This window comes from Anser cygnoides, chromosome 2, assembly GCF_040182565.1.
Source record: "Anser cygnoides isolate HZ-2024a breed goose chromosome 2, Taihu_goose_T2T_genome, whole genome shotgun sequence".
Taxonomy (NCBI): Eukaryota; Metazoa; Chordata; class Aves; order Anseriformes; family Anatidae; genus Anser; species Anser cygnoides.
Window position 1 is genome coordinate 18177111 of NC_089874.1, and position 18114 is coordinate 18195224.

At 41.7% G+C, this 18114-nt stretch overlaps 1 protein-coding gene across 2 annotated transcripts in view; it reads right to left on the reverse strand.

Annotated features, from left to right (window-relative positions):
- Positions 1 to 18114, reverse strand: part of GAD2 (glutamate decarboxylase 2) — a 38238-nt gene that overhangs the window by 13196 nt on the left and 6928 nt on the right. The window contains exons 6-10 of one of the 2 annotated variants that reach the window (XM_066991580.1): positions 17949 to 18061; positions 13755 to 13870; positions 5421 to 5500; positions 1788 to 1842; positions 313 to 429 (exon numbers count right to left, since the gene is read on the reverse strand). In XM_066991580.1, coding sequence (XP_066847681.1) covers positions 313 to 429; positions 1788 to 1842; positions 5421 to 5500; positions 13755 to 13870; positions 17949 to 18061 — 481 coding nt within the window. The remainder of the gene's footprint in view (positions 1 to 312; positions 430 to 1787; positions 1843 to 5420; positions 5501 to 13754; positions 13871 to 17948; positions 18062 to 18114) is intronic. The other variant, XM_066991581.1, reaches the window with a different exon arrangement.

An 18114-nucleotide genomic window follows, 5' to 3' on the forward strand; every position in this document is an offset into this window, starting at 1 on the left:
AGCCAGTCTGCGGTATGGTTCTTATGGATTTCTTGTATTAATGATACTTAGAGATAAAGCTGAAGGCCAAAAGCTCCCAAACTAGGTCATCCATCTTAAGTGTCCCAGTTGCTAGAAGCACTGCATAGTCACAGCTTCTATAATGTCCCCCTCTCCTGAGCCTTTCAGAGGAGTGGGAAGTCAGTGCTTGGACAACAGACTTAATTACAGGAACCAAGTAAAATGTTTTTTTTTTTTTTTTTGTACAAATTAATAAATTCACGCTAACACGCCTTGTAATCTGTCTCCTACGCTACATAAGTTGATACTTACATCCACGTGCATCCAGATTTTGTATTTCTTGCAGATATCTGCAATAGCTATGAGTGGATCAAATGCCCCATACACTGTTGTCCCAGCCGTGGCACTCACTAGAAAAGGAACAAATCCCTACAAGAAAGCACAGAGGCATTTGGCAAAGTCAGACCACAGCAGCCCAAACTCTTCTTGCACTGCTGGAACTGGCATTGCTGGGATGGCTGCCTCCATAACAAGCCTACAAGTGTCTCCTAGAGGACATACCTGCTATATTACTTTTTTTTTTTCTTAATTTATATGCCAGTGATATTACAGTTTCTACCTTAAGGTGGCAGCAAACTTCCAAACCAGTACCCTCCATTTATTTAAGATTCATGAGACAGATAAGGGCTCAAAAGAACAGTTCTGCTCCGCACCACCTGCCTGAAACGAAAAGGTCTGCTCTATGCAATGTCACATAAAAACAAAGCCTCGTCCACAAGGCACCACGGTGCAAGAAAACTCTCTGGTGGATTGTGCCCAGGGCTGTGCTAGTTATCCTAGAGAGAGTCCAACCGTGCAGTGGCCCAGTCCTGTCAAGGGGAGCATCTTCTCCAGGGGTGTTTCCTGGGGGCACTGGGCAGGGGGGATGTGGGGCTCACCTTGCACACACAGGTGAGACAGCTCTTCTGAGAAGACATTAATCTCCATGGAGCCCAGGGACCACCTCTTGGACTCCTGCTGCTAAATCCTATGCTTCACCATGAACACACAGTGACCTGGCTTTTGCACTGTAAGGTCTTGAGTATACAGTAACTCTCACCAGTGTTTTATTCTCAATTCATTAGTTGTTCTAATTTTGCCTTATTTTTTATATACTGTATTACTTTTATTAGACAAAGTGAGCTCTTAATGAAAATTTGTGTCATTGTGCTTTTAATACTGTGTTTCTAATGACTATTTGGATAAAAGTTGTTGAAGGAACAGAGCCAAGTCCATTGCATACTGCAATCTGATGTTTTAATTCTAGCTTCTGTTAATGAACACATACAAAAGTGGTGTACTTTAGAGAGTGTGTGGATCTGAGTTTACCTCCAATTGATTTGGTGACTCTGTGAGAAATATTTTCAATGCATTAAAGTACATATGAATTCCCCAGATGATTTCTTTGTTGTTATTAATATTCAGCTGAGGAATTGCATCAGAGGCTGATAATATGAAAAACGGAGATGTTACGCAGAACAACATATAAAAAAGCCAAAAAGCTTATGAAGACTATGATGTAGCTCTAAACTTTTTTTTTTTTTTTTTTTCTCAGCGACTCCTGCCTTCCTAATTACCAGGTCATATTTCTAAGAAATACATCAAAAGTTAATGGGCAAGCCTATGTTATTTTACCAAGAAAGCAAACAGCTGTAACATTATTGTGGTTTTTTTTTTTTTCCTTTTCTTTTTTCTCTCTTTCATTCTTTCATTCTTTTTTTTTGAAGTAGAAATGCTAGTAAACTTACTTTCTGTTTGGCTTCAAGAATTCTCCTTTCAAGGTCTGATGGGATCATTTTCCCTCTGGGACAAAAGAAAGTTATATTAAAAATTTGATCCTGAAATCAGCTTTTGCTATTACTTCTTCATTTCGTAGTAAACCCAAAAAAGGAACAAAGTGACTTTTTTGCCCATGGCTTATGCAACATTGAAGAGCTCAGAAAGACTCTGTCCATTAGTCTATGTTTTTAGCCGGCTTATTTTGTCAACCAGCTTGCATCAACACAGTGATGGTTACTGAGAGAAGTTATCTCAGGGTCATCCCCTATTAAAGACTGCATTAAATGACAGCCTTGGGAATTGCTCCCAGGCAGGGGCTCAGCCCAGGGTCCCAAGATGCTTGCTGGGTGCCAAGCCCCAAGGTCCCTATCAGCAGGCACAGCAAATGCCAGCAGAGCTGCATGGAGATGAGAAGAAGCTACCAGTCCAGACACAGTGCACTGACAAGCCCTCTGTGCTGGCTGTATATACTGTACTTGCAACACATTTAGCATGAACCATTTACCTGAGATTCAGACTCAGTGGTAAAAGGCTTGACGGCTAATTTATGAAATCCTGCAAGTGAATTAAGTGCAAGGTAAAACAGAGCTGATATTGAATACTGAGGTTAAATTTCTCTTTGCTTTAGCCACAAGCAAGACTAGCTAAGAAAGAGTACACATAATGGCAATACAAACATGACAGCTCCCCACATTACAGGAATAAACTCTTCACTGGGTTTAAGTGTTGTCCATTTAGATTAATATATATATATACACTGCAGGACTTCCTCATTTCTTAGTACAGCTGGATGTATTTTTTCTTTCATTAAATGGCTGATTTCCTGTTGCTCTAAATAAAAAAAGAACAACTTCTGCTAGAGCTTGAAATAGCAGTTTTAGGAAAAAAAAAAAAACTATGAGTTTTAGTTTTACTTTTGCATTGAAAAAATGGTGCTTTCACCGTATCTGGATGGATGTAAATAAAACAAAATATTACTAATTTATTGTAATAAAATAATAAGGCTGACAAGTTTTAATCCTTACACACCTCATAGTAAGTCAGTAACTCTTTCAGTAGAAATGTAAGTCAGTAACTCTTTCAGTAGAAATGGGTTTGCACGGCTGATTTTTTTGCACTATGTCCTTCATTTTACTTATTCAAAACACTGAAAGAATAATTGAAACTAGAAAAGCTCTACTCGAAAAATTAGCCCTGTTTTTGTCATACAAGTTCAAAATATAAAAAGTATTGAACTCATTCTGAGTTCCCTCAGTTACCTGTACAGGTTCAGACAAAAGCAGTAATTGTCTCATTTTCAAAAACTTCCTGGGACTGTTATGGAAATAAAAGAAAAAAAAAAGCATGCTGTGGGAAGGTTCTGAATTCTTCCTCTAAGCATAGTTTAGATGTTGTTCTTTAATGGTTTCTAGTTTATTGAGAATGTGCACAGAAGAAAACACAAAGCTGGGCAGACCCCTTCACTGCCAAAATTTGTACCAAGGTAAGTGATCAGCCAGCTCCTGGTCATACTGAACACGTGCAGGAACTCATGGCCAGGTGAGTGCAATGTCCAAGCAATGCTGAATTTTACCAAGAAGATAGCAGTACATTGGCTTTGAGTATAGTCCAACACAACCCCCTGCTCCAAATCTAGGGAATGGCCAGTAATATTGCACAGCATTTTCTTGTGTTGTCACCTGAGCGCAGATGACCTGAAAGTCTTAAAAGGTGCTGAAAAATAATAGGCTTTGAAGTACCGAAGTACTTCAGTATTGAACTACATCAAATTAAGTCCTTATACAAACTTCACCCAAATAACATAGCACGGGGGTTATATGAGATGTAAAAGGCAGCATCAGAAGCAGGAAGGCTACTGGGGAAGGCTGAAGGGACTCAGCAGCAAAAGGACACTGAGGATGGAGACTGATGGTGTCAAAGTCTTCTCATCGTACCCATGGCTGTATACAGTCTTCACTGCTGCCATATCAGACCGAAGAGTTTTGATGTCAAACCTGCAGGTAATATGCTATTACTATCAACACATGTGCGTGGTGATGAAAGAGGCAACGGAAATGTACAGTTACCCGGTCCGAGACATGAGTAAGAACACGATTTTCTGCATGTTTTCCTGGCTGAAATTTACCACACCTTTACATAGTCCCATGAGACAGCAAAACCAGGCAAACTTGGTGGGTGTGGAACAAGATGGGGAAGAGAGAAGCCACCAAGAAGGATGCTTGGTCATGCGGAAATGTCAAAAAAATCTCATGGTGCTTCTTCACCCTCCTAAAGGTCTACAACTTCATCAGCCCACATCCTGCACCAACAGCCTGCTCTGTCCTGGTGTCACCCCCTGGGATTTGGTGAGAAATGCAATAATCCTAGTGCTTATTTCAGGATGGGTTGGATAAGCATTGTGGTCTTCACAGAAAACCATCACGCTGAATTTACACAAGAAGAAAAGGAAGGCATGACTTCATTGATCCAAGTCTGTCTTTAGTGAGTAGAAACAATCAGAAATTTACTTTGATGTGTGTTGGTTGTATGGAGGTTGTCATTAATTCCTCTTCAAGGTGTGTTCAGTCTTTTGTTAATAAAGAGATAATAAGTCCACAAGTCAATGTGTAGGCACTATGATTAGCACTGTAAATTGCTTAGTTGGTGCTCCCCTTTTACAGTGGGAGTAGAGCATTTTGGCTGCAGTAAAACCTTCAGTTTAAGCTAGAGCTATAAATAATTCAGAACCTTGGAACAATGATATTTGGGACTCATAGTAAGAGTACACTTTACTGAAAAGATTCTCAGTAGAATTGATCAGTATTTTCAATTATTTTTTGTCCTGTAGAAAATGTGCTTTTCCTTAAATTGGAAATCTTCAGCAAATCGTGTTGATTTTGTTAATATTCCTTTACTTTCACAAAATGGGTTTTCAAAGAGAATTGAAACCTTTTACTTGAGTGAGCTAGGAAGTTATTTACAACCAATTTTGTAGTACCTATGGGAACTGTAGGTAGCCTGCTGGGCTACTCCTTTCCAGGGGCCATCCCCTGGTTGGCCTATGCTGCCCACGACACTGGGAAGACCCTTCACTGAACTGATTGTACATCCCACTGCAAAGGTGTTCCTGGTGACATGTAGTCCAGCTGAGAAGGATGGCGGGGGCATGAAGTGATAGAATTACATTAGAAAAGGTTCCTCAAGATTTCACTCCTTTAAAAAGCTCATTTCAGCTCATTTTGTTGGTTCAAAATGTGACAGTATTTAAATGCTCCGTTTTGATCAAAACCTTCATGGTTTCTTAATAGAATGTGCAAAGAATGATTGCTAGTTTGACTTTTCGTTTCACTTCAGGAAAAAAAAAAGAATAAGAAATATCAGAAATCCTTGAGGAGGGAACTTTAAGATTTTTGATGAGCTCCAAAAACTGATTCATAAAGAAGCTTACAGACAAAGCCAGCTTCTTGAGTGGGATAAATCAGCGTAAGGCTGCTGAAGATGACAGCCCTACAGTGAGTTATATTAACTGTTGACTGTATCCTATATGCTCTCTCTGAGCTGAGTACCTGATGATCCTCTTCTCTGTACTGATAAAAGGAGTAGCATTCAGCATCTTTACTTACCTTTCATCACATCTAATCAGAATCACACTATCTGTACCAATACCCAAGGCTGCAGCTCCTTTCTTCACAGAAAAGTGACTCTGAAAAAATACATTTTATTATTATTTATTGTTTTTATTACTATTTCTTATCCAATTTAATATAAAACACTACAGTCTTGCAAGCCCTTCAGCAAGATGTTCCACACAGGTAGTAATTCTAGTCATAGACTTCTTTGAAACTGATCACTGCAATTTCAGGCTTCATATTGGGTCACTACAGTTGATTAGTGAAACAGCAACCACTCTGATAGAGATTTACTCCTGGAATATTAAATACACAGTTGTGGCTGGTGATGGATCCAAATTCTGCCCTTGATGCATATTTGCACTGCCTATTGCTGGTATGTATTCAGCAACGTACTTGATTCTCTGAAACAAAATCTTCTCCCCTAGAGAATTCATTTGGTTTGTGGCATCAAGGGTGATGAGCTTCTGCTATAGAACTTCTGGCCAAACAACATACTGAGAGAATTTAAGAGAGGGATCCTAATTGTGATCTCATGCCAGTGAAAGCTAGTAATAACTCCCACTAATAAACAGAGTTATTGCAGTTTAAAATCAGGACTGGGCTATTATATTAGTAAGACTATTAGTTAATCTGTATGTACAAGATAAAAAGTGGAAACTATATTCTGGAGTGCAAGTCAGCCTAATTTTCTCTAGCTCATAGGACTTAACTCATGTTGGCTTATAATTCTAATTCAAACCCTAGTGATTACAATAATGAAATAGTTTTGTATCAAATTACACCACCAAGAATCATATTTTCTATTAACTCAAATCTAACTGTAATGATATTGTCCAAAGTCATTTTAACTACAGATTATCAAACGTCAGAAGAAAAAAAAAAGGAAATTATTTTTTGTACTACAGTAGTGTTAGCTCAGGAGGTAACACTGCAAAAAAAGATCAAGGCGATATATATCTAGTACAGCTTTTTAGGTTCCTGAAATGTTAAAGAAAGGAAAAAAAAATACAGTACATCCTCCTGTTGGTACGGAAGTAGAGAAGCAGACTGCAAGGCAAAGAAGTATTCACTGCTGTTGTATCAAGGAAGTAGTTGGCTTCAACTGCAGTGCAGTTGTATGGAAAGAGCTGGGCGTGATGGCTGTTAACATCTGCTTCACCTAAAGGCCTTGAAGTCAACAGGACTTCACAGCATGCTTAAGGGCTCCGTGTGATTATGAACACTTTGATAAATGAATATCAAATCTGCATCAACTTTAAGACAGAGAGGAAGAAGAGCAGAACTGCAACATGTGCCTTCAACTTATTAAGTAAAAAAATCACTGTGCTTTAAAAATGACTCGGGTAATTTTCATTAACAGCCTTGACTACTCTGGTTAAGGTTGCTCCTTATTCCATACTAGTTAAAATAGATTTATTGCTGCAATTTGTTTTTCTAATAGAAAATAGAACTATTCAAAGTGCCTTAAAAAAGGAAATACGGATTTGAACAGTTTACTACGAGGAAGAAAATTAAGCCCATGTGCTCAAAGGCATCCATTGGAACATGGCCAAGCTCAGCTGCCTCACTGAGAAGTCTCATGGCACTGCTAATAGAGCACTGGGAATAAAATGAATGTACTGCTGATATCTCAGATGCCTGAAGGCTTTTTACTTGCTGAAGGGAATTCAGTGGTCAGGAACCAAAACAGGTTTAGAGATAAATTGGGAAGAAATACACAAGTCTATGGATGGAAGGGTAATGCAATTATAATTTCTAAACAAACTTTGAATATGAAATTGCTCAGTCTCTGTACACAGGCACAGACATATGAATGCTGTTACACTTTTGTGTCTCAGGGTAACGTCAGAGGAATCACTGCAGCCACTCGAATGGCTATAAAAGAGCCAGGATGAAACTTAACATGGAAAAAAAATGCAGTTTTAAGAACAAAAAGGCTTTACTAATGATGACAATTATTGAACATTGTTTCAGTACTCCTGGGACAATGCTGAAAATTTGGGTGTATGCATAACTAAAAGCAGACAGAAAAACATACAGGTCTAAGAGAAGGAAAGATCTGTGGAAATAGTCCTGGTTATACAGAACTACTGACAGATTCAGGGGGAAGAAGGACATTAAATGTAAACCATTCTGGAATATGGGGGCTACATACTGCTTAGCCCTGCAAGAAAGTGAGCTTGAACACCATCATTTATTACACAGCCATGAAGGAGTTAGAGCTGAAGTCCTATGGTGGGAGTGCCAGGGCCACAAAGGGAGGATGGGGCAGTCCTGACGCCAGTCCTGAATCAAAGACCAGGCTAGGAGAAGTAGGCAGGACCAGTTTCACCCCTGTCCTGTGCTTATCAGAGACAGGAGGACGTGCAGGTGGGAGTGGGATGTCTTCCTCCCTTCCTCCTTCATGCACCCTTGTGCTGCACAAGGTTGACTGGAAGATTACACATACATCCCCTGTATTTCTTTTCTCCCTGAAGAGAAATACATTTGAAGTTCAGTGGTGAATGAGGAAGAAGAGAGTTTTAGTCAATCTTAGTGACAAAAGCATATTAATGGTCAGAAAAATCAAAAAAAAAAAGTGATCTAGAGTCAGGGGAATCTTCCCTTTGTCTGAAATTTCAGATGCTGTTAGGAGCAAGTTTGACAGCCATTTTTTCATAGTGAGCTTTGTAAAGTAAAAACACACTGCAAAGTAATTAAAGGTGCAGTAATGAAATAAGTCTGTTGAAAAAAGGAAGAATTGTTATTGTTAAAAGTGTGATGATGCTGAAAAGTATGCCATTTTTATTTTAAATGAACAGTGCTTTAGTATACAGATGCTTCTATTTTTATAGCTTGCTGAATTATTTGCTCATCATCTGGCAGGACTGAAGCTGTCACGAAGAAGTGTCCTCATGCTGTAAGCCCCAGAGCCACGGTTGGTTTTTCAGATGGCAGCACAAAAAGTCCTGAGTGATATAAGCTATTTGGAGGGAGCTCGTCAGCAGCAAGATCCCAGATGCTGAGCAAGCCGAGCCACCCAGGAGCCAAAACCTCTCTGAGGTTTGCAGGTTTGGTTATGGCACCTTGGTGTCCTGCAGACCTGGACCCCCAGCATCATCCCACCAGCAAAGGAGGCGAACACGCTTTCCTCTCCACCTCCCTTGGGCTTGAAATAATGTAGGATCCCTGAACCTGAAGGCTGGTCTCCTTCTCTCTGTGTTTGAAGCATCTAAAAATGTGTGTTTGATCTAGGCTAGCTGCTTGGGTTCCCTCAGTAGTGGGGAAGAAGCGGTACCTCCAGAAGGCACTGCATCCCTGAGGCTTCGGCACCAATTTTAGATTGGGATGAGTTGTCTTCTGCAGATCTCTTTTTATTGGCTATAAAAAGTGCATAGACTAATTCAGATTAAATGTTTACACTTTCGGTGATTAAAGTTAAGTGACATAAATCCTACCTCTAAAGTCTCGTTGTAAGCTATAGATTTTCCTTCAGTTACCTACAAAAAAAGTGTACCGTGTCCCACATTTTAAGTACACCATCATGATATATGTTTGCTGTTGTTTCCTTTAGCTACTGCTATTCAATTTTTAAACTTAGTTGCTAAAGTCAGGAAAGAAATTAATACATTAATGTTTCTGCACAACATACTAATATTCTGACCTTTTGCATATTTGAAAGATGTCACTCAATAGTCCTTTGCTAATCCAGCAAGACTCACGACTTGTTTTTTTCCAGTGCTGATGGTTTTATAGTGCTACCTGTGGACAAGAAATGTTGCACTGAGCTCACAAGGGTTCTGTGGCAATGTGAAAGTCATACTGACCAGAAGAAGGGTAAGACCTACATGACTAATACCTGCTTTGAAATAGGCTGCTCCAGACTGCTGTTTTTCTGGAAAGTGGTTTTACTTTGATTTGAATGGAGTTACTTGAATTAAGTTGCTCCTCAAGTAACACCAGCTTTTTCATAGTTTCTCTCTGGCTTTGAATACCACCCCAAAAAAACAACAAAACAAAACAACAAACCTTTTCTAGTTATTGAGCATTAGGCAATGCAAAAGAAGCATGCCTGAACCCTCAAGTTTGATTTTTAATTTCCTCGTGAGGAAAAAATACCACTCCCTACTTACTCTGTGTGATTAGAAGTGTAGCTTACGGCTTCAAAATTGATGCCACCAAATGGAAAATGGGCTCTGCAGGCTTCTCAAACCTTCCCTGGCCACACTCGGATTGGTTCCTGCAGGTGACAGCCTTGAAGGTTGCCTCCAAGGAACCCGGCTAGAGAGCAATATTACGTGCCACAGCAATGCTGGGATGAAGAGATTGGCCTATCTACAGTGAAACAAAACCAGACTCTTTTGAAGTCTGTAAGAAAGGGAGGTCTGTCAAACTGTCTGCTTTGGGACAGAAGTCAATTTTAATTTCCTTCTGTCTCATAGCCAGCAACCTCTGCGTTAGATTTCAGCAACTGTTCAGACAAAAAATATCCTTCTCCTGCAGTTACTAGTAGTTTGCTGTACTCCCTGCATGTAATGGGGCTTGTCCACGAAGGGAAATCAGTGTGCAAGAAGCTGAAGCAGCGATTTATCACAAATTACCTCCACTGATCTGATCGCTGTGGGGATGCTACACGCACTGTCCATGCAAGGGTGCTCCCCTATCACCATGGACAAGCCACTGCTCCCAGCTCTCCCCCAAAAGGACGAGGTCTATGTCTGTCTATAAAGGACTATGTCTGTCTACAAGGCTGACTTCTTATACCTGAGTGGCCAACAGACCTTCCCTCCTCAGCCAGTGGCTGCTGGAGCTGTATTGCCAGTGAAGCCTCAGACAGGTGCCTCTTCACCCCAAAAGCCATGCCAGTGGGGGAATGCCAGACAGCAAGAGCCTCTCCATGCCCCGTTGGCTTTCTAACTGGATAAAAGGACCAAGGACTACTTTGTAATGGGAATCTGGCTAGTTCTCTGCATTTCAACTTTTCCCCTCTACAGCCCTTTTCTCCTCAGAATACAGTGACTTTGTCCTTTTCACCTTCCAGGGATGCTCCCTGCTCCACGCTATTCCCAGCTACTGCCAGATGCCGTCTAAGAGAGTGCTAGCTGGACTGGTTAAAATGCAATAGCACTTGCCTTGTAGACAAATGGATCAATTAAAATATTCTGAGAAGGAAAAAAAAGGACTTGCTCATCTGAACACTCATACCAACCTAAAGCTGATGCAATGGGGACATAGGAGGAGGCCTTCACCTTAGATTTTTCATTGCGTGTGAAACGATAGACTAAAATAGGTTTCTACAACTGGCATCCATCACTTTTACCCATCTGAGACAAGGTCTCCTGCGTCACAAGCAGTCCAAAACAGCTGCCTTGAAGGACATCACTCTGCTCCTGCACCAGTGCAGATTCAGGAATGACTGATGATGGAATGGTGAACACAGAGGACTAAATCAAGTTCTGAGTGCAAGTGCACCTCACTGCAATTATACCCGAGCCAAGCCCAACCTAAGCAGTTATAATGTACTTCAGTGTCCCTGGTGAAACAGAAATGAACAGAATCAGAGTGTAAGAGATGTCACAGTCCTACTGAACAGCCTGGGAAAAACCTGCTTACCAGGCACGTGCAAGGTTGGAGCAGTCACATAACCTACTTTAGGCACCCAGTGTAGGTTGTGTATATCAGGAGACGGGTGTCTCTGTATGGTTAATGCACCGAAGTAGGTGAACCCCTCCTGAAGGTGATTTAGAATATCTAAATTAAGCAACATTTACGTTCCTAATTTGGATGCTCAGAGTTTCACCCCAGAGATGCCTCTCTTCACTGATTGATTGTGCAGGGAGTAAGGCTCCTAATTTAGGCACATGATGACTCCTAAATTAGGAAGGGAATTACTTAGGAGCTGCAAATTACTCCTCCCTTCCCTTCTCGTCCACTGACAGCTGAAACCATCATGGCATCAGATTGAGGCCAGATTCTGATTACAGTAATATTGGTGGCAACTGTGGAGTAACTCCACTCATTTATAATAACAGAAACTCTAGATTGGCAGAAATGAAAATAGAGTCTGGTCCTTGATGCTGATATTCTTGTCTGAAAATTGCTGATACTGGAATCTTTGCTTCCGACTGAAAAATCTCAAGAAAAAAATCTCAATGTTTCTAAGCAGATACAGTAACTTTAAGCTTTGTTTACTATCATGACATGTGCAGATCATGGGGAAATGACAGTATCTCATTTACAGACTGCTTGTTCTGTGGCCATCATCGTACAACAGCATCCAACTGTGGCAGGGAGAAACTAGAATCAGACAGGGGAATTTGAAAGGAAGCAGAAGATCAGCATGTCATGATAAATGAGACAAATGCCATTCTCGTATCTTCCTGTCTATTCAGGTTCTGCATGACATTTTCTAACTAAAAAGGGATTGTTTTGTACAGACTTCTGCAATTCCTTTAACAGTCTCGGCTATTTTGAAGGTTAAACCTTGATCCCTGCCTGCTGGGCAATTAACAGTTAAACAATCCTGCCTGCCTTCACTTAGTGTGGTTTCTCATCTGCCCTAGAAGATGTGCTATTACATACTTTATAAAAACTTGCTTGAGGAAAGGACAAAACTGCAATTTCAGGCTACTTTTAAAATGTAACATTTCAGACGCTAGCCTGTGGATTCACTGGTGTATTTGACTTTGGAATGTTTAATTTGCTAAGGGAGCTGCTTCTTCCTTGGCATGAAAACACAATTATTAAAGCTCATTTCATTATTTTGAGACTGATAGCACAATTTGGCTCATTGTTTAACATCCCAATGCTATGAATACAATGAAATTCTCTAATGATTAATAGGATTTGTTATTTTAAATAATCATGCTGAACCTTATTTGCAATACTTATTAGGTTTGTAACTTTCATATGAATAATGGATCTCTAGCTGTGCAGCGAACTTTGGAGAGCTGCTACACACTCATAGCATATTTTTTGTCCGACTGCTTTGGGGACAACTATTCTGCAATGTGGAGCCTGCCGTTCTGTATTGCATCTCATCCTAATGCCATGAAAGGCATGCTTGGAGGGATTGCCTCCCAAATATTTCTGATCAGTTGTTAGGACACTGAGCTCTTCACAATCGCACAGACTGGAAACACATTCTCTGGTAAGTCAAAAAAGGCAGCCAGGCAGATGTTGTCACCTAGCATGGATGGTATCCTGCTGAGCCCAGTCATCAAAGAGTCCTGGTGGCCAACCCCACCTAGCTGAAGAGAAATTTAGGAAGGGACCATGAAGCCTGAAGACAGTTCACAGCCCTTACTGAGTACAACCCTTTTTTCCCCGCCTTCGTCCTGCACGCACACTCTCCATTATAAGCTGCAAGGAGCTTTAAATGGCCCTAAAGCCCAAATAACCCCCACAATACACACAGAAACATGACTTAACATGACAGAAACACGGTTGTTAAATAAGCAAAAAGCCACATTTCTCCCACATGGGCACTCTGGTCCCCTCATGCCCACCTCCCTTCACCTCAGCAGCCCCCATTCAGCACAGCCAGTTCTCGTTGGTGCCTGCAGCGAACCCCGGTATGCTGAGGGCCTAGCTCAGAGATAGACCCGCAGCGAAGCCCAGTGCCCCACAGCACACCACAGCTGCTGGCTCTACACACAGCACTCCAACACCACTGTCTTCATGTGTGTTATTACCCTCTCGCTAAGGAATGGCAGGGGCGGTTTCAGCTAGAAGTACTCTGAGGCACAGGGATCTGCTGTCCCCGAGGGATCCAGGTCACTGGACAGATTCAGACTAGATATTAGGAGGAAATTCTTCGCTCGGATGGTGGTGAGGCACTGGCACCGGCTGCCCAGAGAAGCTGTGGATGCCCCATCCCTGGAGGTGTTCAAGGCCAGGCTGGATGGCGCCTTGGCCAACCTAATCTAGCGGGTGGCATCCCTGCCTATGGCAGGGGGGTTGGAGTGCGATGATCTTTAAGGTCCCTTCCAACCCAAGCCTTTCTATGATTCTAGGACCCAAACACTGGATACTCAGAAGCCCGATGCTGAGCTCTCACTGCTTGCTGTGGTACTTGCCATCCATATCAGTGCTGATAGAGACACAAGGCAGAATAAAAAGAAGGGCAATGGTTTGTAGAGCCTGCTCTCCCTGGGTTCCAGCCACAGAGAAGTGCACAGCTCATCCCCCCAGGTATCAGGAAGCCAGCCCCTTCCCATTTTTTCATCCCCAGTGAAGGAATAACAGAAATGAAGACAGTTGGCTACCAATTCTTGTTTAGCTATTTTCTTCGTCATGAATTCATACAAACAGGTGTACCAGACAGGAAAAAACAGAAACACATACATGTTCAGATGTGAAGGCAACCAGTCTGGGAATAGCTGCCATTCCTTTTTCTTTAACTTCTGGGAACATCTTGAAACGTGCAATCAACATAGCATACATGTTAGATATGGCACCACCTGGAGTCCACAGTAATACACTGTTACTTTTTCTATGCATTTTAATACCATTCCAGTACAAATGATATCTCTTGCTACAGTTTTCCTTACTCTAATGTTAATGTTTCTGCCCAAGAGCAGAAATGTGGATTCTTCATCCTGAGGTTCCTCACAGCTGGGTTGTACAGTAACAGATCTACTATGCCCGGGTAACAATTTATGCATAAAGTACTACTGAAAAAAATGACTGGAGTTTCCTTTTATCCTCATTTTTTTCACCATTTTTCCTTTAGTCCCCAGTCTTATCTTTCTATATACTACCTACACATTAACCCCACTCCTTTCGACAGATGCCACCGCAAGGCAACTTCCTAAGTGGCTTCCAAGAGCGACCTAACCCATGCTCTCCCTTCCCAAACCAGGGTGATATTTCACACCCCAGTTCTGAAGAAACCCACACAGTGTGTCGCAATGGATACTGCCTTCTAGATAACTGAAGGGGGAAAAGGAAGAGAAAGGAAAAAGTGTCATTCCAAAACATATTTTTCTTTTCATTTGTCCTGATGGGAGCAAGGGGAAAAAGTCACATTTCCCTAACACTGGCCTTAAAATCCCTGAGGTACATTGACTCAAAATACCCATTTCAAGCATCAGCTGACAGGTTTACAGTATTCTGTTTCTGTATTTCAATTATCAATGCGTCCATTAAAAACATGCTTTTCGTTCTTCCTTTCTAAGATTTTCACTGAGCGTCTGTGCCCACAGTCAAGCAGTGTTTGGCTGCACATCCATACTGCATGAGCACTATGGGAATATAATGCAGAACCTGAGGCAGAGTCTGGGTACTTTTACATATGAACACACACAGCCACACACACACATACATGTATATATAAAACCCATCAGCTTTATCCTGTATATATAGTGTAGTGTATATATACAGATCGGTTCTATATTGATGCTTACGCACATATATTTATACAAAGAAAAGGTGTATAGCGATCATGGTTTTAGGCTTTTAAGTGAACAGGCCTGACTGCAACCTAACTTTCACCCATCTAAAAATGGAGTGAAGAGCACGAGGCAGACACTTCCAGAGGATGGCTCAGCTCATCCTAAGGTAGCTGTCAGCAGTAGCTGGGATGCTGTGCACCGCAGATGCATCCACCCCTCTCCCTCAAGTAGACAGGAGCTGCCGTAATGAGTCCAGGGTAGATACTCAATGCTTGGACAGCCAAAGTGAGATAAAATAAAATCCACACCCTAAACACATCAAGATAGCTCTGCTGAAAGCAGTGACATTACAACATGTTACACCAGCAGACTATATGTGCTGGTAAATTTAACATAGCTTTGACTTAGCATGATTTGTATGTATCCCGATGGAAGTATATATGTGTGTGTATATATATATACATATATAGTGCTCCATAGCTCACAGAAATCATGCATTGCCCTTCACTTCTACCCAGTGTCCTAGTTCTGCTTTTGCAGTGAGGCCACTCCTGCTCTGGGCTTTCCCTGACCTCATGGGCCCTCATGTGAATCCAGGTGAACAGAGAAATGGCACCGCTGGTATGGGGCTCAGGGCAGACCAGGGGGCTACTTTTTCCTCCTCTCTCAAATATCTTGAGAGGTATGAGCATACTTCTACACCTCTTCTGACAAATGACAAAAGAAGAAATGGAGAGATTTAGATGAAATGGTCAGGTTCCTGTCCCTAAAACATGCAGTTGTCATGCAGCAGCTACTGTTGATGATTTAGGTGACTGACCTAAGGTGTCCAGGTTTAAGAAATTTGGCCTATCTTGTCCAAAGTCACTGGCTCAGCGTCAAAAGAATCAAGACTGAAGTGTTAGGTTTCCAGGTTTTCCTACTATTTATTTTCTAGCCATTCTACCTTAAACTTATTAATGAGTCCACATTCTGCCTTTAATTCTGCAGCTGTGTTTACACCCACCGTTAATTGCAGGCAACAAAACACACCAACAAAATTTGGAGATCCTAATCAGGCCTTTATGTTTTGCACGTATCGATACTGTATATTTCATTACAGAGAATGCAGAGAGCAAGAACCTTTTCTCTGCAGCAGTAAGGTCTTCACTAGAAGCTGTGATAGTTTGAAAAGAGGAGACAGCACAGAGGTGATTTTGGCTATTGTCTAAGAAAGCAGAACTTGCACCCTGCATACTTCTCCTTTTACACAGTGAGTTAGAAATATGCACTTTCCACAAACCAGACATTACACATACATATGCCTGATAGAAAGCCTGTCCTGGTGTGGCTGGTGGCCCAAAAAGCTGCCTGCCCCAGCTCTGGCTGCCTCAGAACCTATTTTGGCTTGCCTGGCTGGGAGCTGGGGATGCCTTCTGCTTGGTCAGATAGAAGAGTTAGAGACCTGAATTTGTTTGCCTTTACTTTTAGCTCAGACAACAAGCTCAGAAACACAGAAGACACATCCCCCCTTCCTCCTCTGTTTGTTTCTCTTTCTTCTGCTACATTGCTCCTGAGAGCATCGGCATTAGAGCTGAATGAAGTCAGCTCCATTATCCGGCATGCCAGGTAGCATCCTAGCTCTGCTGACGTCAGACCTGGACCTCTCTCCTCCCGAGGTAGATACGTTTCCTGACTGACGCTATCTCAAGCACAGCATACCAGATTTGGGCACATTTGTGCCCATCCTCTGCCCATCACATCCTGCCGAGCAGCACTGCTGTTGCTCTCCTCTCCTTCACTAGGTGCTACCCAGGATAGCCAGGGCTATCCTCGCTGAATCCTGAAAAGTGAGGACCTGGAGACCAGATGTACTTTGTCAGGTCAGGACAGTAACCAATCGCTGTTAAATTTCAAAAAACATTGTCTTAGGAATTGGGCTCATTATATGTGTTTAGCTGCTGTCCTGTGATGAATCATGATCTCCAGATCATGGCTCTGGTCAGGACCTCTAAGCACTACAGTGAAAGCTGCAGACCTTTTGCTCTCACTGCTTTTTTACATAAGGACTCAATGAGAAATAATGTAAACTCTTCTTGCCTTTTTCTCCACCTCTGCAGAAAGGACCAACCCAAAATTCCTGCGCCACCTCCTGCATGTGCATTCAGATGCCAGAGGTCAGCAGCGAATGAGTCTTGTTTGATCTTCCACACAGCACAAACTTCATCCTTTGTGCACTTGGAGGCCCATACATCCTAGGCTGTTATCTGTAAGGTCTTTCCTTTGCTTGACAGTCCAAATGCTCTTTCCCTCTCTATTAGGTCAATGAACATTTTTTCCAGAAGACCTCCTTCTCCACCAACTATCAGTCTGTTCTCTTTTGACATGCCAAGATGCTGTGCCTAATGTAAATTCTTTATTTATTTTTTTTCTCAATCTGGGGAGACAGATAGGCCAAAATTTTTAGCAACAAAGTTCCAGAGTGAGACAGGAGGTGACAAAGTAAAAATCAAGAATAAGTGGAATGATTAAAAAAAATTTTAACAATGTAGTATGTGTCAAGAGTCAATGATTTCCCCACAGTTAATTACACTAATTTTTTTGCCTTACTGATGTGCCCTGAAGGAACCAGGTTTCTGAGCCTTCAAGCACTCAGGGTAACGAGCCACCCAGGTACCCCCACTGAGCCCCAAAGGCCAGCTCACACGTGGAAAGCTAAATGCATACTGTAATGTGGGTGGGATCCTACCCATCCACTCAATTTGCTTAAAGGCATGCTACATTTTTCCCTCCTCACTCCAATTCCCCCTGCAGTGATGGAGAGCATTGTTGTGTTTCTTCGCTCCGTTATTAATACAATATTCCTTCTGTTTCATGTAATCCATGAAAAGTGGGGGCAAAGCAAAACTGCAAGGCAACGTCTCTTCTGATTATGTTTCCCATGTGCCATTACAGCTGCTCATAATGCAGTGCAATTTGCTCACAGACTCTCATAATCACATCCCTGAAATTCATAAACATGCAATACTTTATCTCAAAGAGGCCACTGGTGGTTATTAGCAAGTGTCCTCTTGAACATGCATATTTAATTATGTTTGATCTTTAACTACAGGGGATGTCACATAGCACAGTCTGAAAAATAAAGAAAGCTTGAAATATCATGTACCAGGTGAAAATATCCCATCGCCACAGCCCCCTGGCCAGCCAACCATCTCTCTCATTTTCCTTAGTGTGACATATTCCAAAAGTACAAACACTGGAGCAATTTCATAGGTGAACCTGAAATGTAGTAATGTCCATATTTAATGCTTTGAGCTACAACACTAACACAT